The following is a 27,168-nucleotide window of genomic DNA, read 5'->3' as shown; positions in this document are numbered from 1 at the left end:
GTATTGCCAAGGAACAAGGTCAGTATATGGCCTTATAACAGAATGGCTTTGGGGATCAGAATAAGCAAGCACATAAACATCTGGTTCTTGAAATACAGCTCTTACAGTCATTCAAAAAAAGAGAAAGAACTTTACAAAACAATTAAGAAAGAGGGCAGAAGAAACAGGGCCTAAAGAGCATGAATCAAAATTTGAGTTTTAGGATTCAGATAGGATTTAAAGACAGCACAGATAATTCTGCCCATTTTAGAGCTATTTATGAAGAAGTTCCCATCCCACCTCCCACCCTTTGTGCTAACATTTAGGTGAAAGACAAGATTGTTAGTACATTCTAACTACAAAAGGACTAACTGCAAACAGTGCAATACAGAGCGTTGGATTGTTGATTTTATCTATCTGACACACTTTCCACACTCAATAGGTTTTTCAATTGTGAGCTGAATTGTCACTTTGGAGACATACATTTCTGCAATGTTAAGCTGAAGTTAAAAAATCAACATAGATTTTGTTGGAATAGAAAGCATTCTATTTCAATTTTAAATATGTTCACTGGGTACACAACATAAATAGGGTTACTTACCAACAACTCAAGATTCCAAATGGGTAGGTCCTCCACAGATTCACACTCTCTGGATAATCATGTGTGAGAGCCACATTCTCTGGATGTGCCTCCTCATGGACCTCGGGAGACATTGAAATGTAAATTTCTAGATTGCTTAAACATGTGCCTGCATTGATGTCTGCACTGAGAACTGCAGAGTTCCACCTATTAAAATGTGTCTGGCTCCCATCCCACTTCAGTTCCATAGACTTTAAATTGGACATAAAACTGTATGACAAAAGACATCAGGTTTGCGAGTGCTGATCTGTCGAGGATACCCATTTGGAGAATTATGATTATGGGTAAGTAACTTCTTTTCTAGTCATGGGATCTCCTTCACAGATTCCCACTCTCCAGTAGCAAAAAAGCACTAACCAGCAAACTCAGAGGGTTTCAGTGTGACATCAAAAAAACCAGCTGGTTTGATGAACTACCCTATTGAAAAGGACTAAGGTCTAGCAGCTAAGTTCAGGCAGCTATAGTTCCAAAATGTAGAAAGCACTGCAGATTTCTTGAATTGGAACAGATGAAATTTCACCTCCAGTGAAATGTGATTTATATCCCTTTGGAATAGATTTTCCTTGAAAGAATGCTGCAGTTTATCAACTTTGTATTTGTGTTAATATGGCATAACCTTTTAATGAGGAACCAAAAGAAAGCAAGACAGACAGATACGTACATATTTACAGAGAATGGTAGAACAAAGGACTGATTAGGTTTGAACCGAAAGTCACTTTAGAGCATGGGTGGGCAAACTTTTTGGCCCGAGGGCCACATCGGGGTGCAAAACTGTATGGAGGGCCAGGTAGGGAAGGCTGTGCCTCCTCAAACAGCCTGGCTCCTGCCCCCTATTCACCCCCTCCCACTTCCCGCCCCCTGCCTGCCCCCTTCAAAACTCCCAACCCATCCAACCCCCACCCCGCTCCTTGTCCCCTGACCACCCCCTCCCGGGACCCCTGCCCCTAATCGCCCCCTGGGACTCCACCGCCATTTAACCCCCCCATTCCCTGTCCCCTGACTTCCCCACCCGAACCTCTGCCCCATCCAACCACCCCCTGCTCCCCGTCCCCTGACCGCGCCCCCCTGAACCTCTGCCTCATCCAACCTCCCCCTGCTCCCTGTCTGCCCCCTGGGACTCCCTGCCCCTTACCAACCCTCTGGCCCAGACCCCCTTACCATGCCGCTCAGAGCAGCATGTCTTGCCACAGCGCCGCCCAGCCGAAGCCAGACATGCTGCCCTGCTGCCGTGCATGAGCAGGCAGCCCCGCAGCCCAGAGCGCTGCCCACTCAGCTGCACAACTACAGGGGAGGGGGAACAGCAGGTGAGGGGTTGGGGACTAGCCTCCCAGGCCAGGAGTTCAGGGGCCAGGCAGGATGGTCCCGTGGGCTGGATGTGCCCCATCTCTGCTTTAGAGGGTGAGCAAGGGTTAAGTGCACCATCACTTCCACTTCCTAACCTTGTGGAAACAGTAAGAGAAGAATCTGTCAATAGCAAATGCAGCTACAAAGTTGACGAGTTGGTGGACAGGAAATTAAAATAATAGTCATAGATTACAAAATAATTTGTTTTGAAAATGGCTTTAGAATGGATCAGATACCACAGGGAAAAGGGCCTGATGTGTAGGAGCCAGATAATATATAACTGAAGTAAGAAACAAAGATGTTCACAATTTTGAGAAGCCAGAGTATTGTAAGCTTGACAAGATTTGGGCTCTCTGTCCTTAGAAGGATGTAGACACTTATCATGTTAGGTGACCAACTGCAGCTCTAGATCAAAATTAATTGAATTTTATTCTGAAGCCACATTTAGAAAAATAGCTCTTAATAAAGAAAATTCAGCAAAATAAATGCCTTCAAAAAACCTCATTCTGGTGGCACTGAGATCCACCAAACCATGGAGATCAAAAAGGAAGGGAACTGTCAATGCCAAATACAAAGGAGTCATTAGGTGCACAGAACATACACTGAGGAATATGTCTAAGCTGTCTATGAATCTGCATTTCAGTGAATACCAAGGTTCATGAGGAGGTGCATGCAGATATCCAGAGGGTGGGGGATCTACATGGGAGAACCCATAACAAGACATCAGTATTTTTCAACAGTAGAGAATGTACAAAAATTTCATATACATGATTTATTTTAATTTCTGAACTATGTATATCACAGCTGATTTAACCGATAGAACACAATACTGATGCCTCAAATTTGACCATACTTTCTCTGAGTTATATTAAGAGGGTCTGGTAAATTTAATCTTGTTTATCCCAATCTAAAAATGGTAAAAGGTGAAAGTTTTTTGTTTGGTGGTTATTTAGTTGTTGTTTTGTTTTGAATATTTTAAATGACAAATCTAGAATTTCAATGGAAAATTTTTCCTACCTATATAATTTCTGCAATTCCACAGGCAAGTTTACCAGGTTTGATTTACCAATTTCTACCAACAAGTAGAGATAAAATTCTTGATCCAGACAGTCATAATGTCTTTCAATTACCTTTTCCTCAGTCTATTTTATCCACAGCATTGACAAAAGGAGCATTTGTTCTTACCTGTGAGTTCTGCGAATACATTCAAACACCACATGCGGAAGCTGAGTTTACTACCCAATTAGCTCATGGTGATAAAAAGCTGCAGAAACACATAGCCATCACTATGTCTTTCACTTTACAGTTGTAGATACAAATTTACAAAAGCGGGTGAACATCATTATTCCATCTCACATGTGGGAAATAGAGGTGCAGAGAGATTAACAGACAATTCAATTCCCTTTGAAGTGAGACAACTCCCACTATTTTCAATGGGAATTAGATCAAGTGACAGTTATATGAAATTTCCAGTTACTGGTCAGTTCATCAGCAGTAATATTTCTTCAACAGACAAAAATAAAAATCAAACATAACAAAGCCTGTCAATGCTAAAAAATATTTGTAATCAAAACCAATAAGAGGATTTATAAACCCACCCAGCAAAAATAGGAAAATACAACTATCCCTATGTTAGGGCTTGTCTAGATGGAGAGTTGGTGAATGGCAAGCTGGGGTGTAAATCTACAGAGCACTAGTGTGCTGCCCACTAACTAGCTGTGCAGACCTTGTTACTGTGTGATAAAAATTCCCTAGTGTGCTTTGACCATCTCTTGTTTCAAACAGCAGTAGGTCAAAGCGCACTAGGGAACTTCCAGCATGCAGTCCACAGTCCACACAGCCACTTAGTGTGTTGCACACTCGTGCACTGTAGATTTACACCCCAGCTTGCCATGCACTAACTCTCCATCTAGACAAGCTCTTAATGAAAGTAAACAGATAGTAAAGCAACCGTTGGAGGAACTTATACTAGTGTCTATAGCTTATACTAGTGTCTATAGACGTTAACAAAACTCACATGTATTTCACAGAGTTTAATAGAGTTTAAGGCCAGAAGGGATCATGAGATCATCTAGTGTTACCTGCTGTTTATCATAGGCCATAACATTTCACCCAATTACCTCTGCATTGAGCCCAATAACTTGTGTTTGACTAAAGCATATCATCCAGAAAGGCATCCAGTCTTGATTTGAAGACGTGATGGGATTGAGAATTTACCACTTTCCTTAAAAGTTTGTTTCACTGGTTAATCACCCACACTATTAATAATCTGAGCCTAATTTCAAATTTGAATATGTCTGGTTTTGATTTCCAGCCATTGGTTCTTGTTATGTCTTTCTCTGCTAGATTAAAGAGCCCTTTACTACCAGTATTTTCTCCCTGTTAAGGTATTTATACACTGAAACCAAGTCACTTCTCATACTTTTTTTTAATAAATTGAACAGACTGAGCGCTTTAAGTCTCTCACTGTAAGGCATTTTCTCCAGCTCTTGAATCGTGGCTCTTTTCTGAACCCTCTCCAAATTTTTATACATACTTCTAAAAATGCGGACATCAGAACTGTATGCAGTATTCGATTATCAATCTTACCAATGCCATATACAGAGGTACAATCACTACTCCCCTTTATACATCAAAAGACCCCATTAGCCATTTTCTCCACAGCACTTCATTGGGAGCTCCCACTAATTGCTTATCCACTATGACCCCTACATTTATAAGAACAATATCTCCTTTTTGCTATATATTGCCAGAAAGTAAGTATATAAAAGCAATAGAAGAAGTACCAGCAACCAACAGGCCAGCAACATTTAATGAACTTTGGTAGAAAATGACCTTTATCAAAGTGAGAATCTCAACTTTCAAGCGTCACACAATTTATGAAAAAAATAAATCTAGGTTGCTGATTTTTAGTGCACCTTCATTTCAAGAATTTTCTGTCTACCAAAGCATATCATAGGATCAAGAATATCTCAGATGTAATTGGATTCAGTATTTTAAGCAGAAAATTCCAGAAATTCTTCAAGTCAGCACGTTAGTTTAGAAAGGGGCCTGGAATGGGAGACTAGAAGTTTATGTAGCAGTTAAGTGGTAAAACTAGGGTTAAAGTTAATGAATTGTCAATAATTTTGCATCCTCATGTCATTGTTTGTTTGTTTTCCCAAAGCTATTTGCATATTTTTATTAAAAAGGTCTATTGAACTGGCCTTAACACCACTGAATCTGATAATAGAATTGACTCAGCTTTTTTTAAACAATGTGTCAGTTCATTTTATTCCTCAGTTCTGAACACATCTTGTTCTGCGGCTATTTGTTCAGTTCAAAGAATAAGAGAAAAACAGTTCTTTTTATAAAGGCCCAGGATGACAAGACCAAGTTGACCCGTGATGCTCAATATTACAAATGCATCTCTGCAATATGGAATCAAAGGCACTTCTGATGACAAGGGTGTACTGTAGCTGCATTTAAGTAACCTACAAGTAATCATGTTGCTGGATTGCATATACTACAGAGCAGGAGGCTTGCTGATATATTTGTTCTTGCACTTTTAATCTAACAGCTCGTAATGAACTAGATGGAATATGTGCATCACAGATTCAAAATGAAATTGCTTTAATTTCTAATATTGCATTGTCTCTCAAACAGCCTCTTATTTTAGGAGACTGGAAAAAAGAGGACACACTATGAGGCTATTTCCTGGGGCAATTTGATAAAATATGAGAGAAGTAATTTGTTATGAGTACCGTCTTGCTACCTGTTCTATGTTTTCCTGGAATACTTTTGTTAACACAGTAAGTATAAAATGGGTGGACTGAAAACCAGATAAAGCTGAAGGGAAGGCTATAAAAATAGTATGTTGGTATAAATAGCTAGTCTCTGCAAAAATAAAATAATGAGAAGAGTGAAATACAGAAAAATAATTTATTGTTGAAAAAAAGAAATGAAGGACCATTTTGCTAATATCCAGTCATCTCTAGAGGTAATAAATCCTATTTTGAATTGGCCAGATGTTCTAAAATAGAAATCAATTGTAAGAAGGCAGCCCTGTTCAGAGCACCCTTCTACAGTAGTCCGTGGCATGAAACGTGCACCTGTCTCAGTTTTTCGTAGGTCCGGCCATAAAAAGAACACAGTCTTGCCCAGTCTTCAAGCAAAATCCCATCTTTGGGCATAATTTACTCAGATACACATACAATAATACATAGAACCCTCACAGTAAAAACCATTCTGCCAATTCCCAAATAAAACATAGAAATGTACAGTGCTTTTCCAAGCTTCTTGCTAGTGAGTCCACAGTACTGTTTCCAGTTTCCTTCTGCCCTTGTTCCAGGGTCCCACACCTCCAGGCCATCATCCTGAGAGTGACCAACCCCATGATTCTTCTGCCTAAATCACAGTCTATCAAGTCAGCCCTTTTCCACCTCCCGGTACCGACTATTCAGCCTAGGAAGGTATGAAAACTAGCCCCTCTGCTGGTCTACTAGCCCTCCACCCTTTACAGCCTCCCATCACTGTCTTTCTGACAAAGGAAAGCCAGCAGGCTAGTCCCTTTTGCTGGCTCCTAGCTCTCAGCCTCCTAGCATTAGCTCTTCTAGCCCAGAACAGTCACCAAACTATCCTCCCTGCTCTCTCCCTAGTTGATTCCTCCATCTTCCCAAGAAGGGCCTACAGAGATTTTCACTCTCTACAAGCTGTCTCTCCCAAGAAGCTCTCACTTAACCCTTTCCTAGCTTCTCCAATCTCTGCTCCCAGGCAGCCCTGACTCACCAGGTCTCTCTCTCTCATTGGGTCTCCCCCACTGGGTCCAAGTGTCCTCTTTTAAACCCAGTTGGAGTGAGCTGTTGAAGCACAGGTGCACTGGCCCTGCTCCCTCTTAAAGGGTCAGTGTCAACTTTTGACATCAACCCTTTTTAACACATCCTTTTTGTATAGAAAAAACTATCATGAAAATATAAGAAAACCTGTGAGCCTCAGCCATGCCACTCTTCCTATATTACCTACTACCTTACCCCGTCACTGAGAATATAAGGAAAAATTCAAGAAAGAAAATAGTTTGCAATGGTTACAATCTTTTTTTCACCTCATTTCTAAAGGTTTCTGGGATTGGATTGCTCAGAATGTTCTTAATGGAACATGACACTTTTCATATCTACTGGGCGTCAGTGATTCAAATTCAGCTCAGGTCAGTAATGAGCCAAATCTGTTTCCAACCGTCTGAAATAAGCAATTTCAATCCATTTCTTAGAGGACAGTTGTCCATATCATAAAGATCACCATCAAAATGATGCATATGTTGGCAGATTCAGCTAAAAACAAAGATTTCAAGGATATGAAGAAACTTCATTTCTACACATGGTGCCCTTCAAATCATGGATGGATGAGTCATATTGTCAAAGAAACTGGCAGGAACTTAATTTCTAATCCCCAGGCACTAATGCACACCATGGCTATAGCACTTCAGTCTCCAGGACTTTCAGTCTGGCACCTTACTCAAGCATTAAATTACACACATTGAAAAAGAGCTGTTGCAATGATGTTGAAAATGAAGCTGTCCTAAAAATTACTAGATATGCCACAAATCAGCTCTTCAATACTAAATTTTCCAGCAGCAGTCTTTAAATTAGCATTGCATTTCTTTATGTCCAGTACAGACATACCCACCCTGCTAATTATAGACCAATTCAGATTGCTTTTTAGTGAGAGGCTATTCAATCTGGACCTAGACAAAGGTGATCTTTGGTCTAGTTTCTCTCACATTCTGTCAATGTTCTTCACCGCCTTAACCATCAGGTAAATACCAGAAACAGGTAAGTGAAGGACCGATCAATCTCTAGGTTCGTAACTGATCTTAAACATTTTTGAACCATCATGAACTGAAACAACGCATTTTGCGATGTGAAAATTTTGGCTGAATCATCAGCTTTTTCCTCTTCTGATACATTCACTTTTCTTAGAGTGGGATCCTTATCTTAACAAACATAGGAGTACAACTTATACTGGGATTTAATCATAATAGACTCTTAGAAGGAGCTCTGAGATTCCCCTGTTAAAGAACAGATACTAAATACTGTGCATACTAACAGATTATTTAAGTTTTAAAAAAGATATGCCTCAGGAGAGACTGTTTAGGCCATATTAAATCAGGTCCAAAACTTATACAGTTTCAGACTGAGCAAGTTGGCCCCTCCTCCTACATTTATTTCAGCAAGAGCTTGAGAGAGCCTGAGATGTTTGAAAGAACTGAGTTAGTAATACTGCTATCTATTGCATTCTTTACTGGACTAACAAACTATCAGCATTGCTGGTCTTAGATTGTTGCAAGAACTTATTTATTGCTAGCAATCAGTTCCCTTTGATTTGAATATTTCCTTTGAGTCTGAGGCAGCAGTAGCCCAATTTAAGTATTATCTATCCCAAAGTCTAAATAGCAATGAGCAGCTACTAGTTATTGTTGGACTTTAAATAAATAAATAAAGCAAATAATGCAGAAAAATGCAGCAAGAAAAACAGATGGAAATATGTTTGAAGGAACAACATTTAAGATACCAGAGGCTAATCTGAAAGCTCTATTAAAACAGATTTGTTCTTTGCTTTTTGTGAAACTGAATTAAAGTTCTGGCTTACTCTACGACTTCAGCTGAATGACAACACACTGAACCAATGAAACACCAGAACCATCCCATCATTCAAAATAAATTCTTAGGCCCTCTCTTGTTGGGAAAAAATGATGTGTTGTTTAATAGTGCTAGTTCAACTGAGTTAGTTTAACTCAATTGAAAAGAGTGGCAAAATGCAGGCCAATGCATTTGAAGCTATGGAACCTGGCTGTGTTGTAGCCGTACATGGCTACAAATGTGTTAAGCCACATCTTAATGGGGCTTCTCAATCATGGTAAGCTAACTCAATTGAACTAACAAACACCTTTTTTGCCCATTAAGATATAGCCATATTGGTTGACTACCATGCACATAGGGAATTCACAAAACAACTAATAATAGCTGACTAAACTTTTGTGGGCATTACATACACCATGAAAAACTCAACACAAAATATATAATTCTGGATGGTAGCATAAAAACCTCAATGTTTGTCTCACAAAAGATAGAATGAGGCTGAGGAAATGATGCCTGCCAAATTGTACCATTAAGACTGATTGGCTAAAGATTTCTCCATAAGCTGGCAGAGAATGGTAAACTTTATAGTATCAAGATTTTTACAGAAGAATGCAGAACATTTTTCTGGAAAATATATATTAAGTGTGATAATTAATTAAAATAAATGTTCCATGTATACAGTGAATTTGTGTGGAAGATCAATAAGGAACATCCCCTTCTAATTAATATTGATACAACACGATCTTCAAATCATACTTACTAAAGCAGCTGTTTCTCTTGTTGCCTTTATTGCAATATTTTATTAGGACAAAAGGTATATTCATAACTTCACATTTAGTAACTTACTCTGATTTTTGGCAAAACCCTCCGAAGTGTCTCTGCAGGATTCTGTTGCATCAGGACTGGAAGATTTGCAACCACACTTGATCCTTGGATGTCTTGACCAGAACTTACAAAAAACACACACATTTTAAGTATTATACTACAAGCTGTCGTCAAGGTCACAGCTTTCATAGTGAGGACAATGACTATTCATATAACAACTCATATATCCTGAAGAAGGTTTTTTTTTAGTTTTAAAAAGATAGTTGAAGATAAGTCACAGAACAAAAAACTACATTAAAATAATGTAAAGAATAAGTTTTATGATAAACATAAAATCACAAATATGCTATTTCTAATGTGAAATGTTCTAATCATATATATTTAGAAAAAATATAAATTATTTAAAAGAAAAATTATTTCAAACTGGAAAGTCAAGGCACCACCCTAATGGAGATTTCTTTGAGTGGCTTGTTAGCATAATAGCACGCAAATGATAAAGCAGACAGATGATAACTTTACTCTAGATATAATGTAGTATCATTATAAATACTAGATATTAAGATATCTCTCAATCAAACTGTTGCTTTCTCTTTTCACCATTACACACCATCAGTACGCGAGCAAGACAGTCAGTACACTTGACCGCAGTCTGCACAGTCACACTTTTTCCTTGGATATCTTAATAAAACCTTACAAAAATACACACATTTAAAATTGTATAATATGAGCTGACCTCAAGCTCACACCTTTCATAAAAAGGAAGACAATGCACCTTAGCAGAACAGTTGAAATAACATGCTCCTTTCTTAAGATGTCATAGACAAGCAGGAAAGACAGCAGAAGAGATTGGGAGGAGGAGGAAGTTAGGATGGTGGAAAATATTAAGTATGGACACTAAACTAAAATCTGTATATTATGACATAAACTTATCATTTTGTGTTTAAAAATATCAGATTCATTTCCATACTATCAGCCAGGATGAAACAGATGTCACCACCACAGGGAAAACTAGGTTAGAGTATACTTATAAACTTTTCCAACTGAAAGAGATACCCTTATGAGACACACATGGGTGGGAAAGGGAGAAAAGAAATTACAGAAGATCCAAGGGTGGAGAATGGGATAAAGAAACAGTGAAGGAAGAGAATGGAATGGAAATACAAGATCTATCCAGCAGGGGCATGAGTTGTTGAAAGAGACTCCTAAAATGCTGGTTTCAGAGTAGCAGCCGTGTTAGTCTGTATTCGCAAAAAGAAAAGGAGTACTTGTGGCACCTTAGAGACTAACAAATTTATTAGAGCATAAGCTTTCGTGAGCTACAGCTCACTTCAGTGAGCTGTAGCTCACGAAAGCTTATGCTCTAATAAATTTGTTAGTCTCTAAGGTGCCACAAGTACTCCTTTTCTTTTTCCTAAAATGCTGGAATCTCCCATTTGATAAACAGAGGATACCTGGGCATCTATTGACAACCACCGAATTAAAAGCTGTAACTCATACTAACCATTGCTACTTCAAAGTCTTATAATCTGTTATGCTGAACAAATCAAAACTTGTTTTAAATGGCTAAAAAGCCCAATCATACATAGGCACACAAAGCACACAAGCAGCTTCCTTGGGGCATGACCACAATTTGTTTGCAATGCATTTTCATTTAATTCATAATATGAATAAATATTTTTAAAAGTAATGCATACAAGTCTTAATTACCTAAAATACTTGTATATACCATATCCTGTCCAGATGATCATTCTGGTAAGGGTAAAAGTTTCTTTATTTAAAAATATGAGCTGGATTAAATAAGCATCCATTTAGCAAATAGGAGCTCAATCATTTTTTTGTTTTGCTTTGAATTTACAGTTTTGTTTCTAAGTGGTACCAAATGTTCCATAGAGTACTGAAGTAAGAGTCAAACTATTATTGCAGCAGTTAGAGCTAAAAAGATCTTCAAGAGTTCCACTATAATTTCTAATTTCACCTAACAACATTTAACATTTTCTGAGGAACAAACATAAATTAGTTGCTATATTCAGCTACAGACAACTAATCCAATTTAACTCTATTCTGTTAAATGAATACCACATTGCCTTTAAAAAAAGATATCTACCTGGTAAAAGTTTCTACAATAAGCTGGAAACAAATTTCAGAGTGGTAGCCGTGTTAGTCTGTATCAGCAAAAATAATGAGGAGTCCTTGTGGCAGCATAGAGACTAACAAATTTATTTGGGCACAAGCTCTCGTGGGTTAGAACCCACTTCATCAGATGCATGGAGTGAAAATACATGAAAGGATGGGGGTTCATTTAGTGTGAGGTCACTCTAACAAGATATATCAATTAACAGCAGGATACCACGGGAGGAAAAATAACTTTTGGAGTGGTAAGAGAGTGGCCCATTACAGACAGTTGACAAGAAGGTGTGAGTTACAGTAGGGAGAAATTAGTATTGGGGAAATTAAGTTTAGGTTTTGTAGTGACCCAACCACTCCCAGTCTCTATTCAGGCCTAATCTGATGGTATCCAGTTTGCAAATTAATTCCAGTTTTGCAGCTTCACATTGGAGTCTGTTTTTGAAGTTTTTTGTTGAAGAATTGCCACTTTTAGGTTTGTTATTGAGTGACCAGAGAGATTGAAGTGTTCTCCTGCTGATTTTTGAACATATGTAATTATTGTAGTTACATTCACTGGAGTCTAGAATGTCTGCATTGAAACACTGGAACATGTTACAGCAGTGTTTCCCAAACTTGGGATGCCGCTTGTTCAGGGAAAGCCCCTGGCGGGCCCGGCCGGTTTGTTTACCTGCTGCATCCGCAGGTTCAGCTGATTGTGGCGCCCACTGGCTGCGGTTCGCTGTGCCCGGCCAATGGGAGTTGAGGGAAGTGGTGCGGGCAGAGGCACATACTGGCTGCCGCTTCCCGCAGCCCCCACTGGCCAGGCACAGTGAACCATTGCCTGCGGATGCGGCAAGTAAACAAACCGGCCCGGCCCGCCAGGGGTTTTCCCTGAACAAGCGGCATCCCAAGTTTGGGAAACACTGTGTTACAGGAAAGATTTTCTTTTTTCTGTGCACAGAAAACAGTACGGTGCATCAGTAGAAACATTCAAGAAGGTATTAGCTGATCATCAGAATTAATTTGTTAGTGCCCAGCAGATCAAACACATTTGTGATATTGGCAAACAAGTCAATCAGTGTCTGATCTATATCAACTTAACAAGATTCAGAGTAGCAGCCGTGTTAGTCTGTATTCGCAAAAAGAAAAGGAGTACTTGTGGCACCTTAGAGACTAACAAATTTATTAGAGCATAAGCTTTCGTGAGCTACAGATCACTTCATCGGATGCATTTGGTGGAAAAAACAGAGGGGAGATTGATATACACACACAGAGAACATGAAACAATGGGTTTATCATACACACTGTAAGGAGAAAGAAAAGGAGTACTTGTGGCACCTTAGAGACTAACAAATTTATTAGAGCATAAGCTTTCATGAGCTATCGCTCACTTGATCACTTAAGATAAGCCATCACCAGCAGCGGGGGGGGGGGGGAAAGGAGGAAAACTTTCATGGTGACAAGCAAGGGAGGCTATTTCCAGCAGTTAACAAGAATATCTGAGGAACAGTGGGAGGTGGGGTGGGGTGGAGGGGAGAAATAACATGGGGAAATAGTTTTACTTTGTGTAATGACTCATCCATTCCCAGTCTCTATTCAAGCCTAAGTTAATTGTATCCAGTTTGCAAATTAATTCCAATTCAGCAGTCTCTCGTTGGAGTCTGTTTTTGAAGCTTTTTTGTTGAAGGATAGCCACTCTTAGGTCTGTAATCGAGTGACCAGAGAGATTGAAGTGTTCTCCAACTGGTTTTTGAATGTTATAATTCTTGACGTCTGATTTCTGTCCATTCATTCTTTTACGTAGAGACTGTCCAGTTTGACCAATGTACATGGCAGAGGGGCATTGCTGGCACATGATGGCATATATCACATTGGTAGATGCACAGGTGAACGAGCCTCTGATAGTGTGGCTGATGTGATTAGGCCCTATGATGATGTCCCCTGAATAGATATGTGGACACAGTTGGCAACGGGCTTTGTTGCAAGGATAGGTTCCTGGGTTGGTGGTTCTGTTGTGTGGTGTGTGGTTGCTGGTGAGTATTTGCTTCAGATTGGGGGGCTGTCTGTAAGCAAGGACTGGTCTGTCTCCCAAGATCTGTGAGGGTGATGGATTGTCCTTCAGGATAGGTTGTAGATCCTTGATGATGCGTTGGAGAGGTTTTAGTTGGGGGCTGAAGGTGATGGCTAGTGGCGTTCTGTTTTTTTCTTTGTTGGGCCTGTCCTGTAGTAGGTGACTTCTGGGTACTCTTCTGGCTCTGTCAATCTGTTTCTTCACTTCAGCAGGTGGGTATTGTAGTTGTAGGAATGCATGATAGAGATCTTGTAGGTGTTTGTCTCTGTCTGAGGGGTTGGAGCAAATGCGGTTATATCGTAGAGCTTGGCTGTAGACAATGTGTGGTATGATCGGGATGAAAGCTAGAGCATGTAGGTAGGAATAGCGGTCAGTAGGTTTCCGATATAGGGTGGTGTTTATGTGACCATCGCTTATTAGCACCGTAGTGTCCAGGAAGTGGACCTTCAGCTCCCAACTAAAACCTCTCCAATGCATCATCAAGGATCTACAACCTATCCTGAAGGACAACCTATCACTCTCACAGATCTTGGGAGACAGAACAGTCCTTGCTTACAGACAGCCCCCCAATCTGAAGCAAATACTCACCAGCAACCACACACCACACAACAGAACCACCAACCCAGGAACCTATCCTTGCAACAAAGCCCGTTGCCAACTGTGTCCACATATCTATTCAGGGGATACCATCATAGGGCCTAATCACATCAGCCACACTATCAGAGGCTCGTCACCTGCGCATCTACCAATGTGATATATGCCATCATGTGCCAGCAATGCCCCTCTGCCATGTACATTGGTCAAACTGGACAGTCTCTACGTAAAAGAATAAATGGACACAAATCAGACGTCAAGAATTATAACATTCAAAAACCAGTTGGAGAGCACTTCAATCTCTCTGGTCACTCGATTACAGACCTAAGAGTGGCTATCCTTCAACAAAAAAGCTTCAAAAACAGACTCCAACGAGAGACTGCTGAATTGGAATTAATTTGCAAACTGGATACAATTAACTTAGGCTTGAATAGAGACTGGGAATGAATGAGTCATTACACAAAGTAAAACTATTTCCCCATGTTATTTCTCCCCCCCACCCCACCCCCCACTGTTCCTCAAATATTCTTGTTAACTGCTGGAAATAGCCTCCCTTGCTTGTCACCATGAAAGGTTTTCCTCCTTCCCCCCCCACCCCCGCTGCACAGACAGCTGCAGCGGCACAGGAGCTAGCAAACAGAGCTCTAAACAGGGGAGTTTGAGTGGTAGTTCTGTTGGAGGAGAAGGTAGTTGTACTTGGTTTTGTATTTTTAGTATTTGTGTGTGTGTGTGTGTGTGTAGGGGTTTTGTGCTGGGAGAGCAGCTGAGCCTGATTAGGGGGTGGGGCTTTGTGCTGAGAGAGCAGCTGAGCCCTGCTTAGGGGGTGGGGCTTCTGACTAGGGGCCCTATAAAGGTAGCCAGTCAGTCAGGCAGTGGCACAGACAGCTGCAGCAGCACAGGAGCTAGCAAACAGAGCTCTAAACAGGGGAGTTTGAGTGAGAGTTTGCAAGGGGAGTTTGGCTTGTGGTGTTTGTTTGAGGTTTGCTTTTGCTGGGGTGGTCTTTTTGGTGTGGCTTGTGTTTCCCAGATTAACAGGATTTAGGTGGGAAGGAGATGACAGATACAGAGGCAGCTGTGGGAGTGACTCCTGCAGTGAAAGATGCATTGAGGATGGCTGGATGTGGAAGCTGTGGTATGTACATGATCCTGGAGGGGGGAACCGGTAAGAGTTTTTTCTGCATGAAATGTCGTCTGATAGAGCTGATGGAGGAAAAGATCTGAGGTTTGGAGATGCAGGTGGAAAGTCTGGTTGACTTTAGGAAGGGGTTTGAGCAGATGATGGAGCAAAGATGAGGTATCTGAAGAGAAAAGCTCAGACTCACAGATGGAAGCAGGGCTGGGGAATTTTGAGGAGAGACTGGATGAGGAAAGTGGTCAGTGGAAACATGTGACTCAAAGAACCAGGCAGAGAAAAAGATGGGCTAGTGAAGGAGAAATAGAGCTTAGGAACAGGTTTACAGAGTTGGAAAATGAAGAAGGGGCTCAGCAGGTACTTGTTGAAGGTGGAAGGGTAAGGAAGAAGAGAAGAGAGGCTAGTCCTATAGAAAAAGGGGAAGAGTCAAGGGAGACTACACCAAATATGAGCCCCAGGAGGATACAGGATGGGTTGAAGAGGATTGTAAGGGAAAATAGGAATGGAAAGAACTTGCAGCCAGAGGGAACAGGGGAGAGACTGGAGAATAGCACTGTCACCAGGAAAAGGCCGGTCTATGTGATCGGGGACTCTTTATTGAGAAGAATAGACAGGCCTGTAACTAGAGCTGATCCTGAGAATAGAAGGGTGTGCTGTCTTCTGGGTGCTAAGATAAGGGATGTAGACCTGAGGTTGAAAAGGATCCTAAAGGGAGCGGGAAAGAATCCCCTAATTATCCTTCATGTGGGAACAAATGATACAGCCAGATTCTCGCTGGAAAGTATCAAGAGAGACTATGCTAGGCTGGGGAAGACGCTTAAGGAAATTGAGGCTCAGGTGATCTTTAGCGGGATCCTTCCTGTTCCTAGAGAAGGGCAACAAAGGTGTGACAAGATTATGACTGTCAACAGATGGCTTAGGCAGTGGTGCTATAAGGAGGGCTTTGGGATGTATGGCCACTGGGAGGCATTCACGGACAGAGGTCAATTCTCTCGGGATGGACTTCATCTGAGTAGGGAAGGAAATAGACTTCTAGGATCGAGGCTGGCACAACTGATAAAGAGAGCTTTAAGCTAGAAATTGGGGGGAGATGGATGGGAGATGTCCAGAAAATCTCCATGCCAGATTTTAGCATTGAGAGGGAAGAAGATGAAGTAAGAAAGGATACAGCTGTGGGTAGGAGAATGTATATAAGGAGCGAGGGCGGTGTGGATACTAGTCTAATAGGTTATACTGGCTGTAGAATGACTGTGCCTAATAGGGTACAAAATGTGAGCGAGTCCAAACAGCAAAAATTAAGATGTTTGTACACCAATGCGAGGAGCCTAGGTAACAAAATGGAGGAACTAGAGCTACTGGTGCAGGAAGTGAAACCAGATATTATAGGGATAACAGAAACATGGTGGAATAGTAGTCACGACTGGACTACAGGTATTGAAGGGTATGTGCTGTTTAGGAAAGACAGAAACAAAGGTAAAGGGGGTGGAGTAGCATTGTATATCAATGATGAGGTAGAATGTAAAGAAATAAGAAGCGATGCAATGGATAAGACAGAGTCCATCTGGGCAAAAATTACATTGGGGAAGATAACTAGTAAAGCCTCTCCTACGATAGTGCTTGGGGTGTGCTATAGACCTCCGGGATCTAATTTGGATATGGATAGAGCCCTTTTTAATGTCTTTAATAAAGTAAATACTAATGGAAACTGCATTATCATGGGAGACTTTAACTTCCAGATACAGACTGGAGGACCAGTGCTAGTAATAATAATAGGGCTCAGATTTTCCTAGATGCGATAGCTGATGGATTCCTTCATCAAATAGTTGCTGAACCGACTAGAGGGGATGCCATTTTAGATTTAATTTTGGTGAGTAGCGAGGACCTCATAGAAGAAATGGTTGTAGGGGACAATCTTGGCTCAAGTGATCATGAGCTAATTCAGTTCAAACTAAATGGAAGGATTAAGAAAAATAAATCTGCAACTAGGGTTTTTGATTTCAAAAGGGCTGACTTTCAAAAATTAAGGAAATTAGTTAGGGAAGTGGATTGGACTGAACAACTTATGGATCTAAAGGTAGAGGAGACCTGGGATTACTTTAAATCAAAACTGCAGAAGCTATCGGAAGCCTGTATCCCAAGAAAGGGGAAAAAATTCATAGGAAGGAGTTGTAGACCAAGCTGGATGAGCAAGCATCTTAGAGGTGATTATGAAGAAGCAGAAAGCATACAGGGAGTGGAAGATGGGAGAGATCAGCAAGGAAAGCTACCTAATTGAGGTCAGAAGATGTAGGGATAAAGTGAGAGGCTAAAAGTCGAGTAGAGTTGGACCTTGCCAAGGGAATTAAAACCAATAGTAAAAGGTTCTATAGCCATATAAAGAAGAAGAAAACTAAGAAGGAAAAAGTGGGGCCGCTTAACACTGAGGATGGAGCGGAGGTTAAAGATAATCTAGGCATGGCCCAATATCTAAACAAATACTTTGCCTCAGTCTTTAATAAGGCTAAAGAGGATCTTGGGGATAATGGTTGCATGACAAATGGGAAGGAGGATATAGAGGTAGATATTACCATATCAGAGGTAGAAGCGAAACTGAAACAGCTTAATGGAACTAAATCAGGGGGCCCAGATAATTTTCATCCAAGAATATTAAAGGAATTGGCATCTGAAATTGCAAGCCCACTAGCAAGAATTTTTAATGAATCTGTAAACTCAGGAATAGTACCGAATGATTGGAGAATTGCTAATATAGTTCCTATTTTTAAGAAAGGGAAAAAAAGTGATCCGGGTAACTACAGGCCAGTTAGTTTGACATCTGTAGTATGCAAGGTCCTGGAAAAAATTTTGAAGGAGAAATTAGTTAAGGACACTGAAGTCAATGGTAAATGGGACAAAATACAACATGGTTTTACAAAAGGTAGATCGTGCCAAACCAACCTGATCTCCTTTTTTGAAAAAGTAACAGATTTTTTTAGATAAAGGAAATGCAGTGGATCTAATTTACCTAGATTTCAGTAAGGCATTTGATACCGTGCCACATGGGGAATTATTAGTTAAATTGGAGAAGATGGGGATCAATATGAACATCAAAAGGTGGATAAGGAATTGGTTAAAGGGGAGACTGCAACGGGTCCTACTGAAAGGCGAACTGTCAGGTTGGAGGGAGGTTACCAGTGGAGTTCCTCAGGTATCGGTTTTGGGACCAATCTTATTTAATCTTTTTATTACTGACCTTGGCACAAAAGTGGGAGTGTGCTAATAAAGTTTGCAGATGATACAAAGCTGGGAGGTATTGCCAATTCGGAGAAGGATCGGGATATTATACAGGAGGATCTGGATGACCTTGTAAACTGGAGTAATAGTAATAGGATGAAATTTAGTAGTGAGAAGTGTAAGGTTATGCATTTAGGGATTAATAACAAGAATTTTAGTTATAAGTTGGGGGACGCATCAATTAGAAGTAACGGAAAGAGGAGAAGGACCTTGGAGTATTGGTTGATCATAGGATGACTATGAGCTGCCAATGTGATATGGCTGTGAAAAAAGCTAATGCGGTTTTGGGATGCATCAGGAGAGGCATTTCCAGTAGGGATAAGGAGGTTTTTAGTACCATTATACAAGGCACTGGTGAGACCTCACCTAGAATACTGTGTGCAGTTCTGGTCTCCCATGTTTAAAAAGGATGAATTCAAACTGGAGCAGGTACAGAGAAGGGCTACTAGGATGATCCGAGGAATGGAAAACTTGTCTTATGAAAGGAGACTTAAGGAGCTTGGCTTGTTTAGCCTAACTAAAAGAAGGTTGAGGGGAGATATGATTGCTCTCTATAAATATATCAGAGGGATAAATACAGGAGAGGGAGAGGAATTATTTAAGCTCAGCACCAATGTGGACACAAGAACAAATGGGTATAAACTGGCCACCAGGAAGTTTAGACTTGAAATTAGACGAAGGTTTTTAACCGTCAGAGGAGTGAAGTTTTGGAATAGCCTTCCAAGGGAAGCAGTGGGGGCAAAAGATCTATCTGGTTTTAAGATTCTACTCGATAAGTTTATGGAGGAGATGGTATGATGGGATAATGGGATTTTGGTAAGTAATTGATCTTTAAATATTCAGGGTAAATGGGCCAAATCCCCTGAGATGGGATATTAGATAGATGGGATCTGATTTACTATAGAAAATTCTTTCCTGGGTATCTGGCTGGTCAATCTTGCCCATGTGCTCAGGGTTTAGCTGATTGCCATATTTGGGGTCGGGAAGGAATTTCCTCCAGGGCAGATTGGAGAGGCCCTGGAGGTTTTTTTGCCTTCCTCTGTAGCATGGGGCATGGTTGACTGGAGGGAGGCTTCTCTGCTCCTTGAAGTTTTGAACCGTGATTTAAGGACTTCAATAGCTCAGACATGGGTGTGATTTTTCCATAGGAGTGGGTGGGTGACATTCTGTGGCCTGCGCTGTGCAGGAGGTCGGACTAGATGATCAGAATGGTCCCTTCTGACCTTAGTATCTATGAATCTATGCTGCTGGTGATGGCTTATCTTAAGTGATCACTCTCCTTACAGTGTGTATGATAAACCCATTGTTTCATGTTCTCTGTGTGTGTGTATATCAATCTCCCCTCTGTTTTTTCCACCAAACGCATCCGATGAAGTGAGCTGTAGCTCACGAAAGCTTATGCTCTAATAAATTTGTTAGTCTCTAAGGTGCCACAAGTACTGCTTTTCTTTTTTAAAAAATAGTTGCTAAGTGTATTTTCTGTGGTTTACCTATCTCCTGTTAGAAGAAACCAAATTAGCTTGTAGATGCTAATTCTTTTTCATGTCTTGTAATACTATTATTACTATACTCAATTGTCTCTAGATCAAGAGGGATATTAACATTTAAGTGAAGCTTTGTAAGTCATAATGTATTGTCCTCATGTCTCTTTGAAACTTATGATTGTGAAGTATCTGTAAACTATTTTAGTAGTTTAAATGGCTCTTGCAAAGGGCATTATCTTTGAATGGCCCATTGAATAAAGATCACAGATTTTTCTTCCCAGTCCACATGGTGAAGTTGCCTGTCAGCTTGCCAGCAAGCTTCAGCTTCAGCTATAAAAAAAAAAAAAAAAGGAACCTCGGGCCTCATCCTGCATCTCTAGTCTAGTGAACTTTGAACAGGAAAAGTTTAAGCTGTGGTCTGAGATCTTCCAAATATTTATTTTGAATACCCTGGAAAATAGTATGGAAAGACTTTAATACACTTTACATATAAACTGCTTTTGGATTTAGACCTGTTGGAATAATTTCAAAGAAACTTTTGCAAACCAGCATATATAACATCACTGCTAAATGAACACTGAAAATCACTTGTATGTATATGATTTCTTATCCATTAATAACTCTTTTCCTTTATTAATTTTAGTTAGTTTACTAAGGATTGGCTGACAGCATGATATTTGGGTAAGATCTGAAATTCATATTGATCTGAGGGTAAGTGTCCGATATTTTGGGATAGGTATAAGTTTAAGTATGGTGAACAGAGTTTTCAGTAACCCCTCACTATATTAGACTTGGTTGTCTAGATGGGAGGCAAGGGCTGGAATGCCTAAAGGGGACTGTGTCTGGCTTCTTGTTAACAAGTATGGTACTACAGATTTGTTTCTGGCTTGGTGAATCTAATTATAGAATAAACCACCAGTTTGGGGGATTGCCTGCCCTATTCCTTGCAGTATTCCCTGAGTGTGGCATTCTCGGTGTGGCTCATGCAGTCACACAGACACTTTTGGTGTAGTCTGGTTAGGACGCATTACCATAGTTTAATTGGGTTTGGATCAGAACCCCCATACTAATCCAAATTTAATTTTGATATTGAGAGTTTTAAGTGTTAAAGCAGAGGTGGGCAAACTATGGCCTGTGAGCCACATTCAGCCCGTGTGACCTTCCTGCCCAGCCCTTGAGCTCCTGGTTGGGGAGGCTAGCCTCCGGCCCCTCCCCTATTGTCTCCCCTCCCCCACAGCTACACCGCCGTGCGGGCAGCAGGGCTGCAAGCTCCTGCGGCTCTGAGTGGCATGGTAAGGAGGTGGCAGGGGGGAGGGTATTGGATAAGGGGCAGTTATGGGATAGGGAGCAGGGGGGTTGGATACAAGGTGGGGTCCCGGGGGGGCCGTTTGGGGCAGGGGGGGTCCTGGGAGAGGACAGTCAGGGGACAAGGAGCGGGGGGGCTGGATGGGTCGGAGGTTCTGAGGGAGGCAGTCAGGGGTTACGGAAGTGGGAGGGGGAAAATAGAGAGTGGGGGACAGGCTGTTTGGGGAGGCACAGCCTTCACTACCCAGCCCTCCATACAGTTTTGCACCCCGATGTGGCACTCGGCCAAAAAGTTTGCCCACCCCTGGGTTAAAGATTAGTTACAATGAGTGAGCCATGAACATATGAGGGTCTTGACAGAAAAGCCCTTGAAGATTTGTGCTCACAAAGGGAGTTATCCTTTAAGAAGAGAGCCCCAGATCAAGAACCAAAAAATTTGCTCAGGGACAGTGACATTGCTGAGATGGAAAAGCAGGAGTATAGGAGGTGCATGGAACAGCAGGATGCACTGCTGAGGAAAAGGCTCATTGCACGCAAATGGATACACCAAGGGTAATTCTGGATTCAAGTAAAACTCAGAAGAAATGTATTGTGGCTCAACAGAGTGATATTTAATTTAAAGCATGCCAGGGCTAATGCACAGAATAATACCCCCAACTGGGGAAGGATGGGGAAGATCTTTGTGAAAGAGGGAATATTTAGTAGGGCTATCAAGTGATAAAAATAATCACACAATTAACTGCACTGTTAAACAATAATAAAATACCATTTATTTAAATATTTTTGATGTTTTCTACATTTTCAATATATTGATTTCTATTACAACACAGAATACAAAGTATACAGGGCTCACTTATATTTTGATTACAAATATTTGAACTGTAAAAATGATAAAGGAAATAGTATTTTTTCAATTCACCTAATACAAGTACTGTAGTGCAATCTCTTTATCATGAAAGTTGAACTTACAAATGTAGAATTATGTACAAAAATAACTGCCTTAAAAAATAAAACAATGTAAAATTTTAGAGCCTACAAAGTCCATTTAGTACTACTTCTTGTTCAGCCAGTCGCTCAGACAAACAAGTTTGTTTACATTTGCTGCCCACTTCTTGTTTACAATGTCAGCTGAAAGAGATTAGGCGTTCACATGGCACTGCTGTAGCTGGCATCACAAGATATTTACATGCCAGATACGCTAAAGATTCATATGTCCCTTCACTCTTCAACCACCATTCCAGAGCACATGCTGATGACGGGTTCTGCTCGATAACAATCCAAAGCAGTGAAGATTTACGTATGTTCATTTTCATTATCTGAGTCAGAAGCCACCAGCAGAAGGTTGTTTTTCTTTTTGGTGGTTCGGGTTCTGTAGTTTCCACATCAGTCTCAAGACTTCTGAAAGCATGCTCCACACCTTGCCCCTCTCAGATTTTGGAAGGCACTTCAGATTCTTAAACCTTGGGTCGAGTGCTGTTGCTATCTTTACAAATCTCACATTGGTACATTCTTTGAATTTTTTCAAATCTGTAGTGAAAATGTTCTTAAAATGTTCTGGGTCATCATCCAAGACTGCTATAAATGAAATATATAGCAGAATGATAGTAAAACAGAGCTGGGAACATACAATTCTCCCTTGAGGAATCTAGTCACAAATTTAATTAATGCATTTTTTTTAATTGAGTCATCAGAATGGAAGCATATCATCTGGAATGGTGGCCAAAGCATGAAGGAGCATACGAATGTTTAGCATATTAGCATGTAAATACTTTGCAATTCTGGCTACAAATGTGCCATGCAAATGCCTGTTCTCACTTTCTGGTGACATTATAAATAGAAGAGGGCAGCATTATCTCCTGTAAATGTAAAAAACTTGCTTGTCTTAACGATTGGCTGAACAAGAAGTAGGACTGAATGGACTGTAGGCTTTACATTGTTTTGTTTTGAGTGCAGTTATAGTAACAAAATTTTTCTACATTTGTAAGTTGCACTTTCATGACAAAGAGAATGCACTATAGCACTTGTATGAAGTGAACTGAAAAATACTATTTTTTGTCATTTTTACAGTGCAAATATTTATAATCAAAAATATATACTTTGATTTCAATTACAACACAGAATACAATATATGAAAATGTAGAAAAACAGCCAAAATATTTAATAAATTTCAACTGATATTCTATTTAACAGTGCAATTGAAAATGTGATTAATCACGATTAATTTTTTTATTCATGATTGATTTTTTTTGAGTTAATTGCAGAGTTAACTGTGATTAATCAACAGCCCTATTATTTAGGGAAAAAGACTCTTCCTGATGAGTTTCAGCAATAGTTAAACCTTAAGGATACAGGAGAGATCTGCTCCAGTTAGCCCATGACGGACCATTTTGGAGGTCATTTGGGAATAGAAAGAACATGTGACAGGTTGAAGCAAAACTCCCATTGGCCACTTATGTATGACTCAGTGAGAGCCTACTGTAGGAGCTGTGACTTGTGTCAGAAGCGCAAAGGATTTAAGGGACCTAGAAAAGTATCCTTGCAGCCTTTACCCATTAAAGGGGAGGCATTTGCCAGAGTGTCTGCAGATATTGTTGGACCTCTCACTAAACCTTCCAGGAATACAAAGAAATATACTCTTGTGGTAGATTTTGCTACTAGATAGCCTAAGGCATAGCATTGTCTAACTTTGAAGCTGAGACCATAGCCACAGCTTTGTTCACTATCTTTAGCAAAGTAGGTTTTCTCAAAGAAATTTTAACAGACTGTGGTACTAATTTTATATCTGTAGTTTTTGAGATGTTATGGGAGTTGTGTGGGGTAAAGCATTTGAAAGCTGCACTCTACCACCCTGAAATTAGTGGATTTGTAGAAAGGTTCAATTGAACTCTAAAAGCTATGCTTAGAATGCATGTTTCCAGGCATGAGGGTGACTGGGATGTGTTGCTCCCATATTTACTGTTCACGTATAGCATACCCCAAGAATCCATAGGGTTTGCTCCCTTTGATCTCTTGTATGGGAAGCCGGTCAGGGGACTCTTAGATTTGATCTAAGAAAAGGAGCACTAGCGGCACGTTAGACTAACAAATTTATCTGAGCATAAGCTTTCGTGAGCTACAGCTCACTTCATCGGATGCATGCAGTGGAAAATATAGTGGGGAGATTTTATATACACAGAGAACATGAAACAATGGGTGTTACCATACACACTGTAACGAGAGTGGTCAGGTAAGGTGAGCTATTACCAGCAGGAGGAGAAAACCTTTTGTAGTGATGATCAAGGTGGGCCATTTCCAGCAGGTTTCAGAGTAGCAGCCATGTTAGTCTGTATTCACCAAAAGAAAAGGAGTACTTGTGGCACCTTAGAGACTAACAAATTTATTTGACCATAAGCTTTGTGAGCTACAGCTCACTTCAGTTTACAAGAATGTGTGAGGAACAGCCAGGGGGGAAGGAGGAATAAACATGGGGAAAATTTTATTTTGTGTAATGACCCATCCACTCCCAGTCTCTATTCAAGTCTAATTTAATGGCGTTCAGTTTGCAAATTAATTCCAATTCAGCAGTCTCTCATTGGAGTCTGTTTTTGAAGTTTTTTTTGGTTGTAATATTGCGACTTTACCTCCATTATGTCACTTTCCTCTCACAGCAGCAGGCTTAAGAATGTTGATTGTAATTTAAAACTTTATTTTACAATATTCAGTTGTATTCTTTTCATCTTCTGATCTTTGAGAATACCACATTAAAATACAAACAAAGCACACTGAAATTCCACAACATGAGTACTGTATAGACTAGAATGTCAACCTTTAATTTGATAACATTTTAGTTAATAATCTTCAGAATAACAGACTGTTTTGACATCTAGAAACTGTTTTGGAGCCAAATTAGACCAAACTCTAATAGAAACAGTTTGACAAAAAAGATATAGAAAAATAACATACATGAAAAAGATTTTGCATGTTGGCTACCCAACGCTTCTCCTTTTCTCATCTTCTCTCATTCCCTCTTTCTTTCTACTTTATCTCAAGAATATAGACTGTAATTTTACCAAGAATGCAACTATAGTTTACAATAACATCCAACTTGAGAAGTGCATTAATATTTTGGTTTTTTTTAAATACATCTATTAAGATAACTAGGCTACTTCCCTAACTGAAATTAGGATGGCATTCTTAAAAGTATTACGACCCACTTGTATGGCTAATTATCATAACTTTTAAATACGTAATGCTCCAGTAGAAGGCAGGAGGTCTCATTAAGTGTCTCATCTGCACAAGTGTTCCCTGGTTTAAAAACGTTGTCCACAAACACAGTTATGTTAGCCAGTTTCAACAGCTCACAGCTATATCCAAATCTTTTTCTTAAAACCATTCAAAATTAGGGTGAACTAGATTAGAGAACAGAAAATTTAAAATGACAATTTAAGTACAATTTTACAAAGTTTCCAGAACATGTTTTTAAACCTTTATTTAAAACTGAATGAAAGGATGTTGTTAACTCAGTTACCATGAATAGGTTTACATTAAATGATTAGTTATTTTGTGATGGACATGATTTATTGCTTGTTTTTTGAAAAATCAAACAATATTTCATTATTTTATATCAAGCAATAACACTAATGTGTCTAATGTTGATTATTTGTGTGTTAGTGATTTGTTTAATAATTCTTCGAAGGCTCACATGCTAATCACGTTACTTGCACAATTCCAACAAAATCTTAGAGAAACAAAGGCATTACCTGGCTGAAGGAAATTCAGCAAAATAGAATTTAACTGTACATCTTAATCAACAGATACTATGGCAAAATACAATCAGCTTTGTGAATAAGAACCTTAAAGAAAAGGAGTGCCTTCCCCTTTAAATGAGAACTACTCACAGTGATTGGCTTACTGCCAATTCTGAATTTGGAGCAGGAGGCATTTCAACACCTCCACACAGCCTGTAATTTTCTAACTGTGGAAGATTTTTCTTATATTACTACTGAAGCAGTAGTATTGTGGATTCTTTTCTTTAGCTACTCAGGTCTCCAGAATTAAAGTGAATTATCTCTAAATGGTCAGATTAAGACAGTTTTAATACTGTATGATATACCAAAATAAATGCTACATAGTTATTTCCTTCAGAGGTAACAGTAAATGCAATGTTATAGAGAAACTGTTCCTCTATTAATAGCATTAACTGCAGGAAAGCTCTGCCAAAGCCCTATACTTTAAGGCAATTTAGATCACCCTTTTTTGTGAGCAAATTTCATAAATATCATTTATGTACAAAAATTCAGAAATAAATCTTTGGGTATTTTTCCCATCTTTCTTCAGTTTGTAACCATGGACATATTCACAACAATGTGGGTCAAATTTTCAAAAAAAAACCCTCTCTAAATTTGCATCTTCAAAAATATAATGTTGGGAACATAAACAAAAAAATCCTGTCTGAAGATTTAAATTTAAACTTGGCACAACTGTATAATCTTATGTGTATATAATGTGACTGTGTGAATATTATCATTAGTCTGAGTCTGGAATGACATCACAAGTAACGATAAATCTTTATATCACATCGTCTGTTTTGTTTCTCTAAAATACATGGTGAAACAAAATTATAGAAAACGTTTAGAACTTGAAACTATTGTATTGTTACTACTTGGGACATGTGCAGAAGAATTTTGAATCCAATCCTGCAAGCCCACCTCACATGGAACTCCAGCTGAAGTCAACGGGAAGAACTTAAGAGACAGGGTCCTTTTTTACGGAAAAGGTTGAGGAAGTTCCTGGCATTGGACAGCAAGTGATACGAAATTTTTAAA

The 27,168-nt window shown here is 39.8% G+C and overlaps 1 protein-coding gene across 5 annotated transcripts in view; it reads right to left on the bottom strand.

Moving 5' to 3' along the window:
• Positions 1–27,168, bottom strand: part of PPP4R4 (protein phosphatase 4 regulatory subunit 4) — a 123,907-nt gene that overhangs the window by 70,928 nt on the left and 25,811 nt on the right. For 3 of the 5 annotated variants that reach the window (XM_038407857.1, XM_043516698.1, XM_043516699.1), the window contains exon 3: positions 9,424–9,526. The exons of 1 other annotated variant lie outside the window; for it this stretch is intronic. In XM_038407857.1, coding sequence (XP_038263785.1) covers positions 9,424–9,526 — 103 coding nt within the window. Of the gene's footprint in view, positions 1–580; positions 682–9,423; positions 9,527–27,168 lie in introns of those variants that run through there. One more of the 5 variants, XM_043516700.1, reaches the window with a different exon arrangement.

This window comes from Dermochelys coriacea, chromosome 6, assembly GCF_009764565.3.
Source record: "Dermochelys coriacea isolate rDerCor1 chromosome 6, rDerCor1.pri.v4, whole genome shotgun sequence".
In the NCBI taxonomy this organism is placed as follows: domain Eukaryota; kingdom Metazoa; phylum Chordata; order Testudines; family Dermochelyidae; genus Dermochelys; species Dermochelys coriacea.
The sequence above is the reverse complement of the archived record's forward strand: the minus strand, read 5'-3'. Positions and strand labels throughout refer to the sequence as shown.